An 18,487-nucleotide genomic window follows, 5' to 3' on the forward strand; every position below is an offset into this window, starting at 1 on the left:
AGATAAATCACAGTCATACAGGAAACAGTCTCAATGACTTTCCCCTGCCAACACCGAGCACTTATCTTTTGGCAGCCCCTTTAGGGGGGAAACTAGCACTTTTTTCACAAAACTGGCACATGATCACCCAGGACAAATGGGTCCTGAATATAGTTTCTCAAGGCTACAGGTTCCGTTTTCACACCCTGCCAAGGGCAAACAGAATGCCAGACCTGCCACACAATCAATGGGCAGAGGCTCAAAAACAAGTTTCAGCCCTCATGGACATGAGGGATATTCAGCGAGTACCACAGCAAGAGCAGGGACTAGGATTTTATTCAGATTTATAGCTGGCTCAATGCCCTACCAATTCTCTCCACTGCCCTTTGGCTTATCTACTGCGCCCAGGGTCTTTACAAAATACCTGGCACCAGTAATTGCATTTTGCAGACAGAGTAATACAAATTTATCCTTACTTGGACGATTCCCTTATTCAAGCAGCGAACAAAGACATTCTACTACATCTGGCGTTTGTAAAAAGATAACTAATATGCCTAGTTTACAGAGTAAACGAAAATAAATCAAAACTAGTACCCTCAAGAGATAATATTCCTGGGTGCAAGCTTAAATACAACTGCCCAGATGGCTTATCTCATGCCAAACAGACAACTGACTACTTTTTTCAAAATGTTGGCAACAAAGACCCAGTTATCTGCAAGAAAAATTGCAGGCTTTGGGCTTCATGGCATCCTGCATCCTGTTAATTCCATATGCAAGACTGCATATGAGGAAACTACAGTGGTATCTAAAAAGTGTTTGGACTCAACATTGCCACAGCCTGGAAACAATTACCCTCATTCCCTGCCTGCAACAGGAGTTTCGATGGTGGGCACGTCACCACAACAAGGGACAGCCTTTCACTTTACCCACAGCCAAGCAGACATTAACAACAGATGCATCAGATTGTGCCTGGGGGGCCCATATGGCAGGAAGATGTATTCAGGGCACATGGTCTGCAAGCCAAATGCATCTACATATCAATCAAAAAAAGAGATGCTAGCTGTTCAAAATGCCCTGACAGCCTTCAAGGATCTTCTTCATCCAGGACAACTATTGATAGACGGACAATACTACAGTCATGTGGTATGTAAGCAGGGAAGCACACATTCCTGCCCCCTCTGCAGACTAGCCATGACTTTGTGGGACACAGCATTGACTTACCAAGTACATCTTCAAGCACAATACCTGCCATGAAGGATAAATTCTCTGGCAGACAAACTAAACAGAAACCTAATGGATCCCCACGAGTGGAAATTGGATCCACAAGTCTTCAGCATGATAACAAGGAAATGGGGATGCCCGGACATAGACCTCTCTGCCTCGCCTCACAACTGCCAACTACAGAAATTCTGCACAAGGACTTATCACAAGCTAGCATGGAAAATGGACGCTCTATCTTTCAGCTGGAAAAAAATTAACAGTATATGCCTTTCCCCCACTGCCTCTCCTCCCCAAGGTACTCCTAAAGGTCGGACGAGAAGCCAAAAATGATACGGATTCCCCCAGACTGGCCCCGCCAGCACTGGTACCCAATCCTAATGAGCTTGTCTCATTGCCCAGCCTGGACATTGCCTCAGATTCCTCACTTATTGACTCAACAAAACAGATCCTGTATAGCCAACTCAGGACCTTAAACCTGGCTGCATGGCGGATAATGTAACCATTCAGAACACGCCTCTGTGTAAAGCAGTGATGGATGTGATTTTGGAGGCCTAGCGCCAGAAAATCTTATGCAGAAAAATGGAAGAGATGGTTTGCTTGGAACCAGGCACAAGGAATTGACAGGACTGTACCAAATATTCCTCAGATTTTACAATACTCAACTGTGATGCTGAACAAAGGCCTATCCTTTTCCTCTATTAAGATTCATGCCTCTGCCGTTTCAACTCACTACAATACAGAACCCGCCTCTAGTCTCTCATCCATTACTAAGGCAGTACCTCAGGGGGGCCAAAAACAAGACCTCCCCAAGGAGAGCACCATTACCTGCATGGGAGCTAAATTATGTCATCGAAAAACTCACACTGCCTCCTTTTGAACCAGCCTCTAAAGCGGATATAAAATTCTTATCTTGGAAAACAGCTTTGCTCCTAGCAGTAACCTCTGCAAGACGAGTCTCAGTTACAGGCACTCATGGCTGTGGAATCCTTTATCATTTTCCATCAGGACAGGGTTTCTCTGAGGACAAACCCGACATTTATGCCCAAGGTAGTGTCCAGTGTGGCACTGAATCAAACAATTAATTTGCCTACCTTTTATCCAAACCCACAGAATAAGGGTGAGAGACTTCTGCATTCTTTGGACATTCACAGGCAACTACAAGCTTTCAGAAAAACTGAACTTCTAGTAGCATATGCTGCAGGATCACAAGGAAAGGCCATCTCAAAGCAGACTTTCAAAATGGATAGGCCACTTCATTCGTTTCTGCTATCCACAGCATGGCAAATCAGTGCCTAAGGGCATTAGGCCACATTCAACCAGAGCAGCAGCCACTTCGGCAGCCTTCCTCAGAGGGGTACCAACCAAAGACATCTTGGAGGCTGTAACTTGGAGTTCAGTGCACATTTTTACAAAGCACTATCACTTACCTCTCTACTCCAGATCTAGAGCAGGCTTTGCCACTGCAGTTCTGCAGGGCCTCATTGCATCTCTTAATCCTATTTAGCCCCAGCCGCCCAACCATAGCTTTGGGATTCAACCCAATTGTAATGACTGCAACAGTGAAACACAATGAACATAGTACAGTTGTGTACCTACCATAAATGTAGATGTTCTAGTGTACTCACTGTTGCAGTCCAGCTTACCCACCCACCATCCCCCTTTCCTTTGCTGGGTCTAATCTGTACGTCTCTATTCTATACAACCTATGTGGTGTATTTGCTTGTAGATGAAGGTAGAGTTTTTCTTTACTGCATGCATGTTTATTGGCTTAAATTAGCCTACCCTTTTGGGGGCACCTGACATCTGGGTCAAGAAAAACTGAAGAAAATGGCGTCTGCTGCATCTTTTATACCCTGCCACACTAACGTCCGGGAGGAGGCGACAGCAACCGACGCCGGACCAGGACTTTGGAATTCAGGCCGACTGTGGGTAGCCTGCCAGCAGGATAACTCAATTGTAATGACTGCAACAGTGAATATACTCTAACATCTGCATTTATGGTAGGTACACAACTGTATTTTCCATCTGCCAATCTTTTGTTCCCAAGACCCTTCACAGCTATCTGGCTGCCCTAAATCTTTACCTGGAAAACCAGAGGCTTAAAAAATTAGCTCTTGGGATGGCTCCTGTCACAGAGGCCTCGACTGAACCTCCACGAAAGGCTAAGTTTCCGAGGCCCTCTTCCTCTGCCGCCCTACTTTCAGACAACCCTGCCAGCTACCAGTTTGAGTTGAAGGACATCCAGACCAGTCTACGGCAAAATTGGAGGAAGCCACTTCACAGTTGATCTGCACGCCTCAAGAGCTAACCCAGACACCTGCTGCCACTGAGGTTGAGGGAGAACAAGATCAGCTTGGCGTCCAGCCGGGATCCCTCCACCAGACACTGCTACAGTTAGTCAGGCATCTGACCCCAGACCTTCAGTCAAAAAGAAAAAAAAACTAAAACATCTGGCTCCACCTGCAGAAGGCCTGCCAGATTGGCAGTCCTTTACCTCTTCCTTAATGCAGGCCTTTCTGGCCCTTAGCTTCTTATCCACCTCCCATTCCTCTGCTTAGCTGTACGCCTGTTTCTGCTTCTTTCCTTCCACCACTTACCTGTCAAGAGAAGCAAGAAGAGCAAAAGGCTTATTTCTGTTCTGAGGAATCAATTTCTTACACTTCCCAAATTGCCTTCTCTCTGGTATTATTCACCAGATGAATCTATTGAGGGAGATCCCCCCCACGATATCACCTTTTGTGAAACCATCACCAAAATGAAAATATTTTAAATGGAACACCTCACAAATGTCTGACACTCGAGATATTTTGAGCTTTTGCAAATGAAGTCCACCACCCCTTCTTCCATTCCACCTGTCATCCCTGCCTGTTGAGATGCCTTTGCATCAAAGACACCAGATTCTCAGCCGCCTTGCCCCTAAGAGGCCCGACCACTTCTACAAGGTGCCTGATGACCAGCAATTCTTAGTCTTCCCTTGACAGATCCTGCTGTGATTGCCATCTCACCTGGTAAACAATCAAGACTCATTCCATCTGCCTCTGTTTTACCAACAGACAAAGACAGCAAAACAATGGATAGAACTGGAAAGAAGGAGTCTACACCTTATCCACACTGGCTTTTAGAGGCATCCGCTATCAAACCCATATTTCCAAGTATGCTTTGGACCTGGTTTCTCAAGCCACTACTCTGCTGGCTGCTACTCCTGACTGTCCCACAAAAGCTGACATCTCTTCTAAACTTTCTCTGGCTGCCCAAGTAGCCAGACATTCAATTAGATGCACCTGTTCTCAGGAGAGACTCCTGGCTTAGTCTGCAACATTTACCTGAAAACTTCAAGTTTAAGAAGTTTAAGATCTTACATATCCCTCTGGACCCTAATTTCCTGTTTTGCAAACAATCAGCAGATCTGTTGAAAAATCTGCAGGAAAAGAGCAAGGAATTAAAAGACATCAAACATCTCTTGGTGTCCCCAATTCCCAAATATTACAGGAATTACCCTGCCAAGCCCTCATTTGTCAGATGAAACTCGCCCACTGCTGGACCTACCTCTTCCAGACAAAAGAGGAATCAGAAGGCAACCCCCTACAAATAGGCCAGCTGCCTCTCAGCCTCCCTCTAGATGACCCTTTCAAGACAGAGTAGCCCCCAACAATGCACGACTGCCCCCTTCCTTTTTCCGCCCACCTCTCCCACTGCCTCCCCTATTGGAAAACCATCACCACAGACAGATGGGTTCTGGCTATTATCCAAAATGGATACCTCTTATGGAAAGAAAGGCCACCCCTAAGGGGTATCCCCTTTCCTCTGAGAAATCGTACACCTTTTCTTATAGGTTTTGACAGACCTTTTAAACTTGGGCACCATAGAATTCCCACCCCCACACACCCCCCAGACAGGAAGGAAAGGGCTTCTATTCAAGACTTTTCCTGGTCCCCAAAAAGGGATAGACCATGGCAACCCATTCTAGACCTTTCCTTCTTAAACCTATTTTTAAAAGTGCCTGCCTTCAGAATGTTGTCCTTCCCAAGTTTACTCCGTCATACTGGCCAAGGTTTTCATGGCCACACTGGACCTGAAAGAAGCCTACTTCCACATACACGTACTACCCTCCCACAGAAAATTTTTGTTTCTCTGGACCTTCCTCTAATTTCCAATTTACTGCTTTACCCTTTGGTTTGTCCACTGCCTCCAAAGTCTTCACAACATTTCTGGCACCGGTCATTGCCTATTGCAGAACACAGATTCAGATTTATCCTTACCTAGACCACATTCTGATCTTAGCAGACTGCAAAGAAACCATGTTAATCCATCTAGAGTTCACCATGTGCCTACTAAAAAAATCTCGGTTTCACCCTCAACCTCCCAAAATAATCCTTGACACCAGAACAAGACAAAATATTTCTGGGTTGCAGAATCAAAACGGACATAATGAAAGTCTTCCTTCCCCAGGACAAGGTCAACTTTCTGACCTCCCATTTCAAAGCCCTGCTGCAGACCCAAATACCTGCAAGGCGGTTGCTAAGGACCCCGGACCTAATGGCAGCCACCATCCCCATGCTTCCACTAGCCAGAATGCACATGCAAAAGCTACAATGGTAGCAAAACAATGTTTGGTCTCAACACCAACATCCTCTACAGTAAGAAATCTCTCCCCCTGACCTGCCTAAAGGCAGAAGTAACTTGGTGGATTCAGCAAGGTCCAGCTCAACCCGGGCCTTACTCTGCAGCCTCCTCTCCCAACCCAGGTGATGCATACAAATGCTTCAGACTCAGGATGGGGAGCCACAATGGCATCCTACAGGGCCCAAGCAAAGTGGCACCCTTCCTTAAGGAACAAACACATCGTGAGGGGAAATGACAGCAATCTTTCTAGCACTGAAAATCTTCAGCCCTCTCCTACTACCAGGTGTTCTCCAAATAGGCACCACAGTTGTGTGGTACCTCAACAAGCAGGGTGGAACAAAAGTGTGCCGCCTGTGCAGACTAACCTTACAGATATGGGACCTAGCCTCTTGACACAACTTGTCCTTATAGGCATCCTACATCCACTCGCAGGACAACAAGCAAGCAGACCTAAGCAGGACATTCTCTCCACAGCAAGAATGGATATTGGACAGGGACGTCTCCCTAGACTTTGTCCACCGGTGGGGCACTCCTCAAGTAGACTTGTTTGCCTCCTCCAAGAACAGACAACTGCAGACCTTGTGCTCCAAGACCTAATCCCCTCTAGCTTGGAGAGTAGACTCAGCATTTCGTGGAAAGGAAGGTTTCTATATGTCTATAAAGTCCTGAAAATCAGGAGACAAACCAAAAACTTGAGAGACTCTACTGGCCAAGGCAGCACTGGTTCTCCCTACTTTGCAATCTAGCCAAGGGCAATCACCACAAGTTACATCACAAAGTGGACCTTCTGACACAAAGAAAGGGAACCCTCATCCCCGCACACTTGCAGATGTCACTGACACTGTGTATGATAAACTTCTAATTCCCTTCAGGCACCACTACTCTGAGGACATGCTTCAATCCTGAGGAAGGCCAGGAAACTGTCTGGACAAGGACAGGGATCCATGCATAGCAGATCTCCACCAAACCCACCCCCCAGTTCTTGCTCGTGTTGTCAGCTAATAAAGGGCAGACTTACTCTTCGGTGTAAGTTCACCATTCAGCAGTCTCAGCCTGCCTGTCTGCCACTAGACCCTCCCCTACTAGCCAGGCTCGACGTGAAGCTATTCTAAAAAGGGGTCTTAAACATCAGACCACCTAGAAAGCCCATCCCACCACCCTGGGACCTTAGCTTCATTCTGGAAAAACTAACCCAGTCTCCTTTTGAACCTGCTAGTACAGCCACTCTGCAAATGTGCACATGGAAGACGGTGCTGATAGTGGCCATAACTTCAGCCAGAAGGGTGTCTTTATTACAGGCCCTAATGGCCTGCCCCCCATACACTACCTTTCACAAGGCAGGGTAACACTTAGAACTATCCCTTTCTTCATGCCAAAGGTGGTCAACGAACTGTCCTTTAACCAATCTATTCATCTTCCCATATTTTACCCCTCTCCTACCAATGACTGAGAGAGAACACTCCACTCCCTGGATGTAAACTAATATTTTACCTAGACAAAACAAAATCCATTAGAAAATCCAACTCCCTTTCCTTCCACCCTAGGGTCCTGGGCAAGGCAATCTCCAAACAAACTGTCGCATGTTGGATTAGGAAAGCTATAGTCCTCTGATACTCGCACCATGACAAAAAGCTCTCACTGGGAGTCGAAGCTCACTCCACCAGGGTAATGGCAGCCTCCAAAGCCTTTTTAAAAGGCCTGGACACCGCTTCCATACTGGAAGCAGCCACATGGTCCATCATTCACACTTTCACCAAACACTACAAGTTAGACAGTGTCTCCAGAGCACAGGTGGGATTTGCCAGGGCAATCCTTCATGCTTTGTGGGATCAGCCTCTTCAACCTCCACCCTTCATGTAAGGGTATTATCCCACAACAAGAATACTGCAACATAGGAATAGAAGGGCATAGAATAGTTGTGTAAAATCTTACCATAACCTTAGGGGCTCTCTTCCATGTTGAGGTATTCCTTCTCACCCACCAAAAAAATCCTAATTTTTCACTGTCACTCATCTCCTTGGGTCTCTTGGAGTCTACACCTTATCCGTTGACTTATGCAACCAAATAAGGGCTCTTTGACCCTATGACTGACATCACTGGCTACTACTCCTGCTGGGCCTTCAAGTTTTGAAGTCTGTGCAACCAGACGTCGCATTTAAGGTACCTGGTTTATGGCCCCTATGCATGACGTCCCATGTAGCTACAACAGCCAAGCTTTTGTATAGGAGCCAATGTACAGGTCGCTTAAGGCAGAAAATCCCACACCCAAGAGTACTGCAAAATGGAAGAGAAGGACAGCTATGGTTATGGTAAGATTTTTACACAACTATTCTTTCCGAATGATCACCATCCAGTCCATTCTGCCACTTCTACACCATGATGATTGGATGTGCTGTGTAGATCTTCAGGACACGAACTGTCATATCCAAATAGACAAGCAATCCAGAAGATATCTTTGTTTTTGGCTTGGTGTTAGTCACTACCAATTCAAAGCCCTGCCTTCTGGACTCCCCACAGTCCCCGGGGCGTTTACCTAGTATATGGCAGAGGTGGCAGCTCACTTGAGACTCTTAAGAATTTGTTATTTCTATGTCTAGATGACTGGCTCCTTACCACCCCTTTCAAGTATCTACTTCTGTATGCCAGGATCTATTTGCTCCAGATTTGCTATTAGTTGAGCATAATAAAGCATGCCAAGTCAAAACTAACTCTAGTACAGAGACTGGAGTTCATCTGTGCTCTTCTAGACACAACAAAAGTCTCCATATCTCAATATCCTTCTCTGTATAGTAAGGACTGAGGTTTGTTTCCTTTTTGCTTATTCAGCTGCTCAGGCAGGGTCAGTACTACAGGCATTAGGTTCCATGGCAGTGGCCATGATATTACTTTGGCATACTGTTATGCATGTTCTGCAGTGGACTTTGGCTGTATAGTCGTCCATTCTTTATCAACACCTACCCTGTCCACTCACCCCAGATTGTAAAAGACTTCTCAGATCAGTGCATTCAGACGGATCTACATCTAAACAGGCCATTTGTCCTGTCAGCCCTTACTGCTAGTGACCACAGATGCTTCTTATTTGGGGTTGGGGCATTTCTTGGGAAGGACTGTCCAAGGCACGTGGTCCCTCCAAGAGACCATGTTGCATGTCTGTGTCCTGGAGATGAGCAGTCCTCCGCATTGCAAGCCTTTCAAAATGCTTTTTTGGAACTGTTAAGGTCAAACTGACATGTCTGTAATCTGTGGCGGAGATCTTCTGGCATTGGGGCCAACCTTGCGAGCTATTTGCCACTCCCCTCAGGTGCAGCAGTTTTTTTGCTCTGATCCTCCCTCAGGGGGAGTCACTGAAATGCTCTAATTCACACTTGGCCCTTGGGTCTACTTCATGCTTACCCCCTCTTCCCCTGATTAAAATTTTCTGTGGAAAGTAAGCAGGCTAAAGCACTGATCCTCATTTTCCTGTTCTGGCCTTTGCTAATATGGTTCCCCTTCCCTATGGTCTCACCTTCGTTCTCCATGGATACTGGAGCTAACTCTGGATCCTCCTGTCATGTACCCATCAGGGATCCACTATACTAACAAGCCATGAGATTAACCCCATGGTTTCTCCACTTCAGTAATAGTTGGCCCTGGCTTTCTTCTCCTGTACATGATATTTTGACTTCTCAAAAAGGAATCTACCCAAAAAGTATACAAAAGCAAATGAAAGATTCTTCCTTTATGCTTTGAATAAAGACATCCCTTTTCTGCCCCAGTCTCTGGTCCTCCAGTCCTTTGACAGGAAGGAGCTAGTTTATCTACTGTTAAAGTTCAACTAGCACGTCTGTTATCCTATCGAACATTTAGAAGTTCAAATATATGGTCATCAACATATGATTGAACTTGTAAATGTTGGAAAACGTAATAAAACCCAAAAATTAACTCCCGAATGTCTTATCTTGCCCCCCGAACCCCCATACCCCCCCCCCCGCTACTTAAATATACCAACTTCGAGATCGCGCTACAGTGCATAAAAGGGAAATCTTCCCATTCTGCGCTGTAATGGAGATCTTCGTTGACACGTTCATTAAAAAATTCGAACATTTGTTGCCGACCATATGACGTTCAGTTTTTTATAATGTGATATAGATCCCAACTAGCAGTTATTTACAATTTTAATACTGGTAGCATACATACTTCTGTGGCTTCTAGACTATGCAACGCGTTCATGAAAGGAATCTTTCTTTTGAAGCCTCCAGTAAAAGATCACTCACCACCTTGGGACTTGTTTTTGCGTTGGGCCTTGTAGTGCAACACTCCTTTTGATTGTTCAGCTAAGTCTGATATTAAGTTTGTATCAAGGAAAACTGTCATGTCCTATTCTTGTGTTGCAGTATTCTAGTTGTGGGATTTCCTGCCCTCAGCCGACTTGTATGTCTGCTCCTATACAAAAGCTTCAGCTTGGCTGTTGCAGCATTTGTGGGACGTCATAGCAAGGCCATAAACCAGAGGCCTTAAATGTGACGTCTGCACTCAACCATCCCCATAACTTTTCAGCTGCAGACTACCTACGCATGTACGATCACTCCTTCACAGACATCGCATCAAAAAAGCTAAGTAACCCATTGGGTTTCTGTTTTCTTGTTTTGCTGATTGTTATTGCTTAGGCTTAGTTGTTGTAGCCTTTAGCTGATGTCAAGTAAAAAGGGAAAGTGCCAGTGTGGGTGCCAGATACCCCATAAAGACTCCCATGATAGGTGTGTTTTTTTGCTTAGGCCGGGAAGACCATCATTCCTCCTGCTCAGTTTGTCAGTCATTTGTGCTGAAGACCCTACGCAGCTGCCTGGCAACTTTAAACCTCTACCTAGAAAACCAGTGCCTTAAACGATTAGCCCTTAGAATGGATCCCGCTTAGGAGGCCCTACCCAAACTTTTGGACAAGAAGGCCAAGATTCCTAGGCCTTCCTCGCTTGTCTCTTTGCTTCCTGACACCCTGCCAACTGCCGATCTAGGAGTTGGTACGCTCAGCGGATCTGTCTACTTCAGCGACGTCCCTTGAGGAAGCCGTTGCACAGCCGACCAGCACAACCTCTGAGGTCAGCCAGACACAGACAACCATCGATGTCGAGGGGGAACCAGTTTCTGTGGTACCTTCAACCGGGATCCAGACTTCAGAAATGTTAACTTCAAAACTCGACGCCAGGCTGGTCCCTACTTCCACCCCGGTCAAAAAGAAGCAGAATACCAAGCAATACCTCCTCTACAGAAGTCGTACCAGATTGACAGGCCTTTACTTCCTCTCTCATGCAGGCTTTTATGGCCCTTAGGCCTTCAGCCTCAGCCCCCCACTACTCTGCCTCTACTGAGCCCTAGGCCTGCATCTGCCTCTTCCCTCCCGCCTATGACCTCTCCAGTTAGGGAGGGAGAGCATGATTCTTTTCTTCAGAGGATTCTTTCATATACGTCCCAGATTGCTTCTCCCCAGGCGTAGTATTCTCCTGATGAAACTCTGGAAGGGGATTCTCCTTCTGAGGATATTACATTTGGTGAGACCATCACCAAGATGAAAGATTACTTCAAATGGGATACTTCCCAAATGACTGACACCCAAAAGAGGTACTTTGAGCTGCTTCAGGTAGAATCACCCTCCCCTTCGGCTGCCCCTCCTGTTCTACCTGCTTACTTGGATGCCTTTAATTCAGCTTCTAAGGTCCTAGACTCCCAGCCTCCGACACCCAAGTGCCCTGACAGCTTCTATAAAGTGCTAGAGGAGCAAAAATTCCTAGTTAAACCACCCTTGGCGGACCCAGCTGTGATTGCCACCGCTCCTGATAAGCAGTCTAGACTGCTGCCTTCCGCTTCCCTCATACCCACAGATAAAGATAGCAAATATATGAATAGGATGGGAAAGAAGGTGTACACTTGCTCCACTTTGACTTTCAGAGCCATAAATTATCAGACCCACATGACTAGGTGTGCTCTAGACTTAGTGTCTCAAGCCTCCTCCATGCTGGCTTCTTTGCATGGCAGTCCCATTAAGACTGACATTACCTCCAAACTGTCCTTAGCTAAGCTGGTAGCCAGGCACTCCATCAGATGCAGCTACGATGCTGCAGAAATATCTGCCCACTCTGCAGCATCTGGTTATGTCCTCAGAGGTACTCCTGGCTGAGACTACAGACTCTACCAGAAGACTTAAGTCCAAAATCTTGGACGACCCCCTGGATCACAATTTCCTTTTTGGAAAACAATCTGCAGACCTTTCCAAGAATCTGCAGGAAAAAAGTAAAGAATTGCAGGACATCAAACTTTGGTGTCCCTTATTCCCAAGTATTTACAGGAACTACCCTGCTAAAACCACCTTTGTAAAGCGTAACCCTCAGCCGCTTCCTCTTCCAGCTCTAGAAGAGGGGCAAGATGACCTTACCACTTCCAGACCTACTGCACCACCACCTCAGCCCAGACCATCCTTTCAGGACAGAGGAGGTCCCAATAATGCGTGACTGCCTTGTCCACCTATCATTCTTTGCACACCTTTCCCATCGCCACAGACCAATGGGTCCTATCCATTATCCAAAAAAGGTTACTTCCTATCCTGGAAAGAAAAACCTCCCAGAAAAGGCATTCCACCCCCCCCCCCAAAAAAAAAAAAAAAAAACAGGTTAATCTCCTGCCACATGTTTTGTCAGACCTAAAGCTAGGCACCATAGAACCTGTCCCCTCAGGACAGGAAGGAAAGGGATTCTACTCCTGTCTCTTCCTGGTCCCCAAAAAAGATGGGCACTGGAGACCCATCTTAGACCTTTCCTTTCTTAAATCTACACCTTCAGGTACCCTCCTTCAAAATGCTGTTTTCCCCACTGCTGCATCTTATTCCAGCCAAGGCCTTTATGGCCACCCTGTACCTAAAAGAAGCCTACCTGCACATACCCATCAGGACTTCCCACTGACAATTCCTGAGTTTCTGTGGACCTTCCTCTCATTTCCAATTTACTGCCTTGCCCTTTGGTTTATGTGGACCTACTGACCCAAGGCAAAGGAACTCTCCTCCACCCACACTTGCCGATGTTATCTCCGACACTGTGGGTGATAAACTTTTGATTCCCTTCAGACACTACTACTCAGAGGACGTGCTTTCAGTCCTGAGGGAGGTAAGGAAACCTACCACCAGAAAATCTTACCTAACTAAGTGGGAAAGATTTACAAAGTAGTGTCTGGACAAAGGAAGAGGAACCCTTCTGCTGATGCCCCCCCTTGTTCGCTTGTGTGTCTTGCTCTTCAGTGAAAGTACACCTTTCTGCTATATCAGCCTGCTTGCCCCTTGATCTTCCCTTGCTAGCCAGGCTCGATGTAAAGCTCTTCCTTAAAGGGGGTCTTACACATGAGACCACCAAAGAAACCTATCTCTCCACCCTGGGACTTTAACTACATCCTGGAAAAACTGACCCAGCACCCTTTAAACCGACTGGGTTTTCCCTACAGATGTGTACTTGGAAAACTCCTGGTGGCTATCACTTCAGCCAGAAGGGTGTCAGAGTTGCAGGCCTTAATGACCTGCCCCCCCCCCCCCCCCCCACACACACACACACACACACACAATCTTCTACAAAGACTGTCACCCTGCGAACTAATCCCCCCTTTGCGCCCCAGGTGGTCAGTGACTTGTCTCTAAACCAATTTACCCCCCCCCCCCACTAATGAAGATAGAGGATACTGCACTCCTTGAATGTGCACAGGCAACTAAGATTCCGCCTGGACAAAACCATTAGGAAATTGAACCAGCTCTGTCTGCCTTGCCAAGGGCTCTGGGGTGAAAGGAGTCTCCAAACTTCCAGTGGGAGTTGAGGCCCATTCCACTAGTGCTGTGGCTTCCTCCAGGGCTTTCATAAAAGGTCTGGACACAGCATCCATTATGGAAGCAGCCACATAGGACACTATCCACACTTTCACCAAATCTCCAGAGCACGGACAGGATTCGCCAGGGCAATCCTACAGGGCTTTGTAGAGTCATCTTCAGCAATCCGCCATCCTCGTAAGCTGTGGTACTCTCCCACAACTAGAATACTGCAGCATAGGAATAGGACATAGAATAGTTGTGTAAAATCTTACCATAACCATAGATGTGATTCTCTTCCATGTTGCAGTATTCCTTCCCACCCATCATTGCCCCCAATTCACTCTTTTAGTCCTGGCTAATACCTGGACTTATCTATGCTGCTGTAGGACACCAAGGTCACACACCTGAAAACCACTGGCATTCCTCCTGCTTGGCGTTCTTCTCTACATGCTGGCCTTCAAGTTCTGAGGATGGTGCGCCCAGACATCACACTTAAGGCCCCTGGTTTACGGCCTTGCATCTGACGTCCCACACACGTTGCAACAGCCAAGCTGAGTATAGGAGCCAACGTATAAGTTGCCTGAGGGCAGGAAATCCCACAACTAGAATACTGCAACATGGAAGAGAACGACATCTCTGGTTATGGTAAGATTTTCGAGTTTACACAACTATTCTTTCTTGGTAGCCATCACATCTGCGAAGAGAATATCTGAACTTTAGGCTCTCTTCCAAATCTACATACATAATTTTTCATAAGAGTAGGGTCGTCTTACAGACTAACCCTTTTTACGTAAAGTAGTTTCTGAGAATAACATTAACCAAGCAATTTATTTACCTGTTTTTTTTCCAAAATTTTCTGGTAAAGGAGATTACATGCTACACTTGATGTACAGACATTTGTCTTCATAGGACATATTTCTGAAAATCAGACCAATTTTTTTTCTCCAAAAAGACTTATTCAGTATCCAGTCACTCTGGAAAAATGAATGAGACTGTATTTCTTGGATTTATCCTCAGAAAGGCATGAAATTACCTAAGCCTTCCAAGGCTCATTAACCAAGATCCACTGCCATATCTGCTTTTTGGTCTGGAACATCTATTGACTACATTTACGCTGCAACTACATGGTCCAATGCCCATACTTTATTATTCATTACAAGTTGGATATTTCTAGAAACAAAGCCTCCTTTGGTCCAGCGGTACTCTGGAATATCCTTCCATGAGGGCCACCTAGGAGCAATGTAGATGGGGTGTCTGTCGTATATGTTGAAGAATGAAAGGAACGTCAGATTTAAGAAGTTTGTATCATCAATAGGAGTCTGTGTTGTTCAATTTCATTCTTTATTAACTTTCCACCCATCCATTCTCCATACAAAGTTCCTGGAGAGACATATTGGGACCTACAATTCCAGGTTTGAGCCCTGTCTTTTGCTGCCTGTTTTACTATTGGGTTTGGCAGCAAACTCTATCTGAGGCTTTGGGGATACAGCATAGCATTGTGGGTAGAGGGAGGACCTTGAGAGCTGGAGCCTGTGTGAAATAAGCAGCCGAGTTGGTTCCAAGGATTGTATCCAAACTTGTACGTTGGAAGAGTGAAAATGGACAACCGACACCTAGTTATGGTAAGAACACAACTTAATTTTATATTGTGCTAGTAGTGAGTCGTGGGTTTATACCACCACTGGCAAGAGCAGTTAATGGTCAGTCTGCAGTGAGCTCTTGTTTATGTAGTTTTCTAAGCATGGTCTCCCCTGTAGTTCTGGGAGTCAGGTTGCCTTTTGGAAATGTTTTGCACCGATATCTGAGTTCTGATCAGTGTCTGCCATCTTTCCATCCTATTGGTACTGGTTGGCATTCCACCCAGAAAGATGTTTACCTGTAATGGATCAGACATGGTAATTTTGTGCAAGTCTTCCTGCATGGACCCAGCAGTACCTTCCTCTGTGGGTGGGTGGTTTCCCTAGCTGGGGTTCCTTGTTAAGTTGGGGAAGAATGCCTGTTTAGTAATGTAAATGTTTTGAGTAGTTCCACCAGTGATACAGGGCAAACTGGCTTGATGCGAGGATATATTTACTTGCATAACATGTTCTTTACACTACAGTAGACTGGCATTGACTTTGTCCCTGAACACAGGATTTGTAAGGATACATATAAACAAGAACTCATCAAGGATGGATGTCTTGTAGAGCGGCAAATGCCATAACTAATCATATAGTCTACTGTCTTCAAGGAACTGAATAATGCTTCATTTCTAGCAGTAATTAAAATAGTATGCAAATGTAGTTAACCCGACAGTGGCTTTTAGATTGATTTCAGCTTGTTGCAAGCTTGTATATACAGATGCATTGCTTGTGTAGTTTGTAGTTGGTGCTTCCTTTAGACCATATTTTGATACCTACACTTTTTTTTCTAGTGACTTGTGTACTGCATTTGGTAAGGATGTTTTAAAACTGGTGGAAGCCAGGCCAATGATCCATGAGCTCCTGACTGAAGGAAGACGATCAAAAACAAGCAAAACAAAAACTCTTGCCACATGGGCAACAAAAGAGCTGCGAAAACTGAAAAACTAGCTTGGTAAGAAAAGCACTTGGTCTTTGAGCATTTTAGACTTGCTTATATTTAGACCATACTTAGACTAGATGTTGACTAGTATGAATGTGTTCTTAACATCACTTTAATATCTAGTCTGAAATTTTCAGCAGTTATGAGGTACATTATCTTTCAGATTCAGCAGTGGAGCTTGATCCCAACTCGAGTAGCCTATTATTTTTACCTGTCAGCTTTTTTTCCCCCACTTTCTCCCCACTGATGTCAATGCGCGTCGGCTTTTCTCCCCACTGATGTCAATGCGCGTCGGCTTTTCTCCCCACTGATGTCAATGCGCGTCGGCTTTTCTCCCCACTGATGCGCGTCGGCTTTTCTCCCCACTGATGCGCGTCGGCTTTTCTCCCCACTGATGCGCGTCGGCTTTTCTCCCCACTGATGCGCGTCGGCTTTTCTCCCCACTGATGCGCGTCGGCTTTTCTCCCCACTGATGCGCGTCGGCTTTTCTCCCCACTGATGCGCGTCGGCTTTTCTCCCCACTGATGCGTCGGCTTTTCTCCCCACTGATGCGCCGGCTTTTCTCGCCAGTGATGCGCGTCGGCTTTTCTCCCCACTGATGCGCCGGCTTTTCTCCCCACTGATGCGCGCCGGCTTTTCTCCCCACTGATGCGCGCCGGCTTTTCTCCCCACTGATGCGCGCCGGCTTTTCTCCCCACTGATGCGCGCCGGCTTTTCTCCCCACTGATGCGCGCCGGCTTTTCTCCCCACTGATGCGCGCCGGCTTTTCTCCCCACTGATGCGCCTGGCTTTTCTCCCCACTGATGCGCGCCGGCTTTTCTCCCCACTGATGCGCGCCGGCTTTTCTCCCCACTGATGCGCGCCGGCTTTTTTGTTCCTAGGTAGTGGAGCCTTGACACTTTTTTGCTGAGAGCCAACTGTAAGAAGCTGTAAAAGGGCTTAACCCCTTCCATCTTTTTGTACTATTGGTCTGCCCTCCAGTGTGTGACAACTCCACCACCAGGTTTTCAAGCTTGGTAGTGTGAAGGCTTAAAGGCGCAAGTGTCACCATTGTTCCTCTCCTGCACCATAATTGGCCCATCTGGTCTTTCTCACCTGCTCTGCTTACTGACCCCCACCCCTGACCAATCTTGGATCCTGCACACAAGCTTTTGTATATACCGATAACAGGATTTTATTAAATTTAACCTCCTACTTTTGGACATAGAACAGTACTGTACTGCCCCTGTGCGAGTGTATGCCTCCCTACATTTTGTATTGAGTACTAAGCTTGGTTAATGTGTACATACTGCTTTGTATGTTGTTGCCCCCCCCCCCCAATCAGTTCCTAGATTACAGATTGATCCTATGACATCTGAATCAGATGTGGTTTTAGTCCCCTGTGCCTTGGAGACAAGGGTGTATTGCATACTTGATCTACGTGCTGAAATCAGAATTGCAGCTCTGCCAAGGTATTCATGGGCCAAAGAGATTGAGGAAGTGGGATGATGCTTGAATATGTGCACCTGTTTAGAATTAAGCTAGTTAATAAATTAGTCAGTTTTTTCTATTTCACTGGGGTAGTCCAACTACATTAATGAAAAGATCCATAAATAGGAGGTATGGCACAGAAAATGTTTGCTTTGGTTGGGTCCTAAGCTACTCTGCAGGCTATGGCTCTAAACTTGTTTGCGAAGGGGATCAGTCTCTTTGTGTAAGAGGTTGAAGGGAGACTATTCATGTCTCTGTCTACCTGAAGCTTCTCATTCTGACACCACGACCAAGCTGCAGTTGTGTCCAGTTTTCAGTTTGTCACATCCTTCACCTCTGCCTCATTTATTTGGTTGTCTGCACAAATTCATTCTGGCTCAGATTTATATGTATTTAATGAAGTCCAAGCAGCAGCACCCTGAGACCCTGGTGTTGGTCTTCTCTTCAATAGTAATAGGAAGATTTCCCCTCAGAGGAGCTGTGATTCTTGATATTCTGAGGAGGAACTAGCTTATATGAGCCAGATGTACTCCATAGGATGAAGGAATGTCATCTGGGAAGCCCAAGAGTTCTCGGCTGAAGATCAGATATCCGTTTCTAGGCCTGAAGGGACTTCCAGAGACCTTGGGTAATACCTACAGTCCATGAAATCCTGAATAGTGTTGCAAGAAGTTTCTTTGCAGCCTGATTCCTAGCTTCCTATCCCTAAGAAACCTGATTGCTTGTACAGGCTCCTTGTTTGCCACACATAATTGTACAAGAATGCAGTGGCAAATCTAGCAGTGGTGTGCCTGGATTCAGTAGGGTACCATAGGA

At 46.0% G+C, this 18,487-nt stretch overlaps 1 protein-coding gene across 1 annotated transcript in view; it reads left to right on the forward strand.

Annotated features, from left to right (window-relative positions):
* Positions 1-18,487, forward strand: part of KPNB1 (karyopherin subunit beta 1) — a 2,271,876-nt gene that overhangs the window by 2,217,584 nt on the left and 35,805 nt on the right. Inside the window, exon 21 of the mRNA XM_044055271.1 lies at positions 16,053-16,213. Within this exon, the coding sequence (XP_043911206.1) occupies positions 16,053-16,209 (157 nt within the window). The 3' untranslated portion in view covers positions 16,210-16,213. The remainder of the gene's footprint in view (positions 1-16,052; positions 16,214-18,487) is intronic.

Source organism: Protopterus annectens, chromosome 13.part0, assembly GCF_019279795.1.
Source record: "Protopterus annectens isolate FY-2018-M chromosome 13.part0, PAN1.0, whole genome shotgun sequence".
In the NCBI taxonomy this organism is placed as follows: Eukaryota; Metazoa; Chordata; order Ceratodontiformes; family Protopteridae; genus Protopterus; species Protopterus annectens.